Source organism: Rhopalosiphum maidis, chromosome 3 (assembly GCF_003676215.2).
Source record: "Rhopalosiphum maidis isolate BTI-1 chromosome 3, ASM367621v3, whole genome shotgun sequence".
Taxonomy (NCBI): domain Eukaryota; kingdom Metazoa; phylum Arthropoda; class Insecta; order Hemiptera; family Aphididae; genus Rhopalosiphum; species Rhopalosiphum maidis.
The window spans coordinates 26,335,200-26,344,268 of record NC_040879.1 but is presented as its reverse complement, the minus strand read 5'-3'; the positions used below and the strand labels follow the sequence as shown (position 1 = coordinate 26,344,268).

General features: G+C 24.7%; 1 protein-coding gene across 1 annotated transcript; it reads right to left on the bottom strand.

Annotated features, from left to right (window-relative positions):
* On the bottom strand, positions 1–517 carry LOC113559150. The gene is made up of 2 exons (XM_026964766.1): positions 396–517; positions 1–157 (listed from the first exon to the last, which is right to left on the bottom strand). Exons 1-2 carry the CDS (start codon positions 491–493, stop codon positions 1–3), a joined length of 255 nt encoding a protein of 84 aa, XP_026820567.1. The 5' UTR covers positions 494–517.
* Positions 518–9,069: the final 8,552 nt, after the last annotated feature.

The window sequence follows — 9,069 nt, the reverse complement described above, 5'->3', positions numbered from 1 at the left end:
TTATTTTTTGCTGTTTCTTTCAATCTTACGTTTCGGGTCTGATGAACGTCGATTCAAAATTGATCGAATAGGTTCGTTTATTTTATTTGACATTTCATTATCAGCAGGATAGGTATTGCAAGTATACAACTTCACGCTAGCTTCGGAATGTTTCCATCTATTATAAAAAATCATTATTTAATATTCGTAATATGTTTTATTATTTAATCATTTGATAGTTCAATATCAACGATAAAATCTTCGATCTCATTATTTTAATTAGAATTTAATTAATTTGCGATGTATAATAATAGGTAACGGTCAAATTAAAAAAAATAATCTAATGATCAATAAATTACTGTATCGCTGTTGTTTAACTAGATAGTTCATTTAATCATTGTTTTTTTTTTACTTACCTTTCAAGTGACGGAATGTCCTTAATAGCACTAGTTTTATAATGTTGGATGACATTATAGTAGTCATCGCATTTTGGCGCTACTGGACACATAATCATGTACGTGTAATTTTCTTCCGTCAATGTTATAGAATTTGAAACGTTATCTTCAATATTTCCTTTTGAAATAACACTAGCTAAGGCATCCTTGTATGACTTTATTGGTTCTGTTTACTGCTATACATTTATATATATTTATATTTAAAAAATGAATGTGTGTGTGCGTGCGTGTGTGCACACGCGTGTGATTGTGTAATATTAAAAAATGATATAATACAAATTATTACCTTTCCTGCCTTAGTCTTTTTTACTTTTGAACTTTTGGTTCAACGTAATTTTTATTTTTCTATTTTGCATTTTTACCGGTTTTAAAGAAAATGATAGTGTTGATAGAATACTACTTTTATTCTATTATTTAATGATAATATATTAATATCTTACACACACACATATACATAATCAAATAGGTATACTTCCATCATCATTTGAAGAGGTTTCGCCTGCAGATACATTTGTATAGTCCGACATATTATTTTATATTATTTTTTATACCTTAAATAAAAATAATAATCAATAAAAATTTAATTTTTAATATAACAGATTGTTTAAAAACATTTACCTGATTACTGTGTTACTTGGTTTGTTATCAACTTGTAGCAAATGGATATATTACGGTATGAAACGACGAAACATAAAGTTTTATAAGTAATGTTGAGATTTAACACTAACTATAATCAATGTCTACTGATCATTTATATACAGATTTGCAAAGTTGTGGTGTCATATGGCGTGATCATAGTTTTACCGTATTCTATAAACATATTCATAAAACTAGCTGTTTTAAGTTTATAATTAGAATCAATATCACATATCACATCATTGAATCAGACTATAAATCTGGCCCGTAATCATTCAATATTTATAGTCAATTTACAGAGAGGTCTTGAGTTGGTTATAGTCTATTATCCTCAGCCTTTCAGTACTTGTGTGAGTCGCTGACTTTATTACAACACTATTATCGCTTACACGTCTGTCTTCACAGTTTTTCTAAATTCAATACAATATTAATTTGAAAAACTGTTTAGTTCTTAATTCATTTTTAATTGTGTTAATTAATTGTTTAATTACTACCTACTTATTCAACGCAACAACGTAGACCGTGGACAAGTATTCATCAAATTATGCAGCAAAACAATATGTAAGATATAAATAAAATACAAATATAATTTATTATAAATAAATATGTTTTAATAATTTACAAAATTTTAGTGAAATAAAAATCAGATGAATAATGATATATTTAAAATATAAATGAAAACATACGTATAATATGAAATATAAATAAAATTAATAAAACATAAAAAAAAATTAAAATTGGTTGAATTCAAATTCAATATTTAATATATATATAATGGAAGTTATTAAATATGTCTTATTTAAGTATGACTTAGTAAAACACGAACAGATTAAAAAAAATATGATATAAAATCAAAGTTAAAAATTATTATTTTATTTGAATATTGTTTATATCATTATAGATTAATTAAGCTGCTGGTGAATCTGTCGGTCTTAGCGAATAAATATAAAAGATATGATCGTATTTATTTTTTATATATTTTTTTAAAAATAATAAGTTAGAGACCTATAAAATATTTATATTATTGATTACTTATAAATAAATATCTTTTATTCGTTTTTACTTTACAGTAAAATAAAAATCATACAAATATAAAATATTTAATAAATTCATGTTATGCAAAATAAAAAATTAAATCAATAAAATATAAAGTACATTCAATAATCTAAATTTTATATAAAATAAAAAAATATGAAATCAATATTATATTTTTATTAAAATATATTTTAGTAACATAGATAAAGTAATACTATGATACTTAATAGTTATTGTTTATTTACAGACAAAACCCAAAAAATAAAATAATTTTAATTGATTTTGAATTCAGCAACTATCAACGTACAGATTTAATACTTATTTCTGCAGCTATATCACAGACTCTCGTAAAATCTTAAATTAAACGTCTACGAGGTCGATCTTTAATAATATCACCTGATGGAAGAATAAGATTAATGAATAATTATTCATATATAAAAACTAGAGATTTATTTGAAAATGTTTGAAAAGAAACCAGATCAGATTCAAGTTATATTAAATGAATTACATTTAGTTATGGAAACAAAAACGTCGAACCTAACTACAAACTTTTTAAAAAAACTATCTTGATTTTAATAATCAAAATGCAATTATTTTACTATGGAATGATAGTTCAGATAAAAATATTTTACAAAGATTAGGATTTAAAACAAATATAATGTTGAATATGACTGCATACGATACTGATAATAATAGAGTATTTTATTTAAAATTAATTAATTTTCAAAGTAATGAAATTATATTAAACCATAAATTAGGTTATATAATTATAAATGGTAGATTTTTATCGTTGAAGGAAACACATGATTCAATTTGTGATCAAAACCATGATATAATTTATATTCACAACGCAGTTAGTGATGTAAAATTAACGAAATGTATTTTCAACTATTTATGTATAAAAAACAATTATCGGTTTATATTAAGTAAAATAATAAAATAATATAGGATTTTATTAAATACTAATAGTTCGCAATTAGTAACACGGTAATGTTGAAAAATTAACCTCATCCGTTAAAATATTTACAATCAATTTTGATTTCAATAAATATTAACATAACATGTCGATTTAATACTTAATTTCTACAGCTATATCACAGACTCATGTTAAACTTAAAATTAAACGACTTTGAGGACGACCTTTAATAATATCACCTGATGGATGAATAAGATTAATGTATATATATATATATAAAACCAGAGATTTGTTACTAAAAAAATTTTGAAAAGAAACCAGATTAGCTTTAAGGTATAGGTACTAAGTTAATTATTTATGTATAAAAAGCAATATTATCAGTTCATATTAAGTAAAATAATAAAATTATATTGACTTATCTTTAATAATAATATGTAGTAATTAGTAACACAGTAATATTTAAAAATTAACCTCGATCGTTCAATGGTCAACGCTATCGATTGTAATAATAATAAATAATGACTTAATAAGCATAAATGATTAATACGTTTATTTATTTATCAATAATTATTTATTTATTGTTATTTAATGGTAAATTTTAAATCATTATTATTATTTATTTTAATTACAGTAAAATGCAACGAAATGTAATATCAAAAAAAAACATGTATGAACGTAATTGGAAGCGAACTTTTCAATTAAATCGGTTTAAAAAATGTTCTAAAACGTTTGTTTTAAAAAACGATTATAATTTCATAGACTTTAACCAATTTTTTGAATACGGTTTTGAAATGATTGTTTGTAAATTAAAAAAATATCACATCAAACTAGTATTAAATTTAACTTGTATCTCGACTGTGTTTACGTACATGTAAACATTTCATTTAAAACAGAGAATGTGTTGGCATATACAAATTCAAATTTCGAAAATTTATTGAAAAAAATATTTGATAAAATTCACAAAGAGGAAAGTAATTTTGCAACTAAAGGAAGTGGTTGGAGTTTATATTCAATTGATGCATTACAATTAAGAATCAATATTATAAACCCGTTAACCGGATTTACTTATGTAATTTTACCAGACTGTATACGGAATAAGAAAGCTGTTATAAATGTAAAAAATTATGACAGCAAATGTTTCAAATATGCAATTTTAACAAAATATAATACTCATTCAGATAAAACTAAATTTAGTAATTAATATTTTAAAATACTTGAAAAAAAAAGTGGATTAAATTTTCATTGTATCGATTTTCTGACACCAGCTAAACAAATTAAATCATTCGAACGTTCAAATAATGAATCAGTTTATATAATGTTTTTAGTTTAGATGATAAAAATGTTGTTTTCCCATTATATATGAATAATGTGAAAAATAAAAACCATTTTGATCTGCTTTTATTTAATAATGATATAACGTCACGTTATTGTTTTATTAATGATTTTTGTAGACTTATTCGTAGTCAAAAGACGAAACATAAATCTAAATTAATTATATGAAAAAGATGTTTTACAGTTTTTAGTAATACTCCTTGTAAATTCAAACTATGGGGTATTAATGGATTAAAAAAACATAAAAAAATTTGTGGAAAACATAAATTTGGAAGACGTGTAATGTTTGATACCGGTGATGACAATACTATTTATTTTAAAAGATATCAACGAATACCTATAGTAATTTATTCTGATTTCGAATGTTATTTATAACCTTTAATAAACAACCAAGACATTTTAACTAAGACATTGATAACTCATAAACATAAACCTATGAGTTATACATTTTACGTAAAAATAGATAATGACATTATACCTAAATATTTAATAAAAAAATATAACATTCCAACAAAACTTCATGTTTATAGAAACCGTAATGCAGCAAAACACTTCATAAAGACAATGATAGATATAGGTTCAAAAGTGTATAATCTTTATAAGATAAATATACCGATAGACAAATTAACTGTTGATGAAGAGCATAAATTTCAAAATGCTAGATTATGTGAATGCTGTTGCAAATCATTTAAAAACGATAATTTGGTTAAAATAAGAGATCATATTCATTTTATAGGACGTTTTAGATCATCTGTTTGTTTAAATTGTAATTTTGAATTGACTAATGTTTCATTTATTCCGATATATTTTCACAACTTAGTCTATGACAGTCATTTCATTGTCCGTGAACTTGGTTGTAATGAAAATGATATTCATATAATACCTAATTCATCGGAAAAATATATATCATTTAGTAAAACTATTCAAGATAAATTTAACATAAAATTTATTGACACATTTCGTTTTATGTCAGAGTCTCTTAGTTCACTAGCTGATAATTTATCTGAAGACAAAACTAGATTTAGAGAAACATTAAAAATATTTTTTTTGTCAACATTAAATTTAGTTACACGAAAAGGTGTGTTTCCTTATGAATATATTGACCATCCTAATAAATTAAATGAAACTTGTTTACCACCAAAACAGTCTTTTTATAATTCATTAAAATATGAAGATATTAGTGATGAAGATTATGCGCATGCTCATAAGGTTTGGAAAACATTTAATATAAAAACATTAGGAAAATATAGTGACTTATACTTAGCAACTGATGTGTGTTTACTTGCCGATGTTTTTGAAAATTTTAGAGATCTTTGTTTACAAACACTTAAGCTCAATGCTTCACATTTTATGACCGTTCCGGGATTTGCAATCGATTGTATGTTAAAACATACTAATTTCAAACTAGAACGGTTTAAACAGTATGATATTCAAATTATTTTGGAGAATGGATTACGTGGTGGAATTTGTCATTCAGTTAAAAAACATGTAAAAGCTAACATTCCTAATATTCAAAATATTAATTATGTTTCAAACAAACCTGTAACGTGGTTAGCTTACCTGGACTGTGTAAATCTATATGGAAAATCAATGTTATTTGCTTTACTTCATAAAAATTTTGAATGGTTTAACGATTTTTCAATATATATAACACAAATTAAAGATGATGCTGAATATGGTTATATTTTAGAAATAGATGTTATTTATCCGAAACAATTACATGACAAACATAATGATTTCCCATTTTTACACAAGAATAAATGTCCTTCTAATTCAAAAGTAAAAAAACTGTTAACAACATTAGAATCGAAATTTAATTCTTATTCACTATAGAAATTTGAAACAGGCCATCGTTAATGGATTAAAAGTGAAACAAATTCATAGGATTCTGCGTTTTTCACAATATTGTTGGATGGCACCGTATATTAATGTATGTACAAATATGAAGGTTAAGTCAAAGAATGAGTTTTAATCTTAGCATCCATAATGGGATTTTAGAAGTAATCACATTGACATTGATAAGAATATTAATTCGTTAGCCGGTCTGATGAATAAGTCTTCAATTCTTTTCTGAATAACATCAATCATCCTTAATCTTGGAGTATGATGGAGAGATCTTTCTTTTTAGTTAATTTTATGATTAATCGTCAAAAGATGGTTTTCAGGTTAACCGATTTTATCTCGTTGTGTTTGATGTATGGATATGTTAATTGATGTAATTTAGATACGTATATAGTATATTGTATTTAGTAGATTATTTTATCTTGAAACGACAATCAACACAAAAATATGCTCTTGCTCTGGAAATTATCTACTAAGAATTACAGTTTAGTTTTCGTTATAACACCATATAATTCATTATTCTTACCGATTGTCACTCACAAAATGCCAAAAATCATTAATTGTAGTTTTTGTCTTCGCAATTTTGTAAAAGAATTAGGTGAAGACATTTTTTCTTGTGAAAATGCTGTACTTTTTTGCAGAGTATGTGGTGTTAAAGTTTTTGTCGAATAAAAATATAATATTCAACAACATATCGTTAGAGGTAAACATATCTAGCAGCTAAATTTTCAAAATCAACAAGAAAAACCAAAATCTCAGCTTCTAATCACAGATATGTCAATGAAGTCATCATTCAACGAAGAACTGTGTAATGTTTTTTTGTTCGCAAATATCCCTCTCACTAAATTAAATATACCAATATTTCGCGATTTTCTGCATAAATATACTAAACAAATTATTCTTGACAAGTCTACGCTTCGAAAAAAACTATATAGATCAATGCTACTCAAATGCTATTATTAAAATTAGGGATTACGTCAGGAAAAAAAATGTATGGGTGTCAATAGATGAGACTACTGACGTTTAGGGGCGATATGTAGCCAATGTTAAAATTGGTATATTAGAAATAGACAACCCTGGGAAAATATTCCTACTTAACTCAAAGGTGTTAAAAAAAACCAACCACTCTACTATATCTAAATTATTTGACAGATCTCTTTTTATATTATGGCCTGAGGCATACTTCTGACAACGTTTTACTTTTTGTGTCGGATACAGCACCATATATGGTAAAATCAGGAAAATCTTTACAAGTTCTTTACTCAAAAATGGTACATATAACTTGTAGGCACATGGCCTACACAGAGTGATAGAACAGATCAGAATGTATTTTCCAGAAATTAATAGTTTAATATCAAATATTAAAAAGTTATTTTAAAAGCTCCATACCGTATAAATTTGTTTAAGAATTTGGCCCCGGGTATTCCTCTGCCTCCAGAACCAATTACTCGTTGGGGCACTTGATTAAATGCCGTGAACTATTATTGTGAACATTTTCTACATATTAAAAATGTTATACTTCAATTGAACTCAGATGATACACTGCCTATTAAAAACGCTAAACAATTAGTCGAAAACCCAGAAATTGAAACAAATTTAATATGCATAAAAAGTAATTTCGGATTTTTGACTACTGAAATTACACTTTTAGAAACATCTAGGATGCTATTACCAGAGTCCGTGTGTTGTATAGAAAAGGTTAAACAACAAATTAAACAAGCTTCAGGAAAAACGAGAAAAACAGTTACAAAAAAACTTGATGTTGTACTAAACAAAAATACCATAATATCAAATATTCTAAAAGGCGAAAAAATATCAAGAGAGGAACTTCCTGAAGATTTAACATGTGATGATTTAATCCATAACAAATTTGCTCTCATTTCATCTGTTGACGTCGAACGTAGTTTTTCAAAATACAAGCATATGTTGTCCGATCGTCGTAGATTTTTATTTGAAAACTTAAAAAAAGTTTCCGATGCAACTACGATGATATAGGTAAAAAAAATCATTTTATAACTATTGTTTAATTTATTTTTTATAAATTATCTTAAATATAATAAATTTAATTTACAGATTAATAATCGTGGAAGAAGGAAAACTCGGAGAAGCAGGCTTATATATAAATTTATTATAATACCTTTTTTTTAAAATATTTTTTATGAACTAATAAATAATTTTTATACTATTTTTAAAAACCTTTTTTTAATGCTTTTTTGGAAGAATTAGAAAGCTTTATTGCTTTTTTTAGTTTTTTATTGCTTTAAAATCCATACTCTAGTTATGGGTCTAGAAGTCAACCAAGAGAAAACTAAATATATGTACACTTCCCAGAACGACAGAAATGATATGTTTTTAATAATGTTTTGTTTATGTTTTTGTTGTTAAGTGATGATTTAAAGATGATTCAATGATGTTTTAATTGTTTTATTAATGTTTTAATGATTTATTAATGATATTTAATGTCTTCGTGATATTTTACTGATGTTTTGTTGATGATTAATGATGTAATAATGTTTTAATGACGTTTTAATAATGTTTCAATGATTTTTCTATAATGCTGTTTTAACGATGTTTTTTATAATGTTTTAATTATGTTTGAATGGTATTTTAGTTGTTTTTATGATGTTTTAATAATATTTTGTTGATGATTTAATGATATTGTAATGTTTTGTTGATTTTTAACTGATGTTTTGTTGATGTTTAACTGATGTTCTAATGACGTTTTAATGATGTTTTTATTATTATTTAATATTTTAATTATGGTTGAATAATCTCGTGATTAATTATGCTGTCGTTATGTATTAAAGGGTTACAATTTGATATTTGATAATTTAATGACGCTTATACCAAAAGTTACATATTTGTTCATCTTGT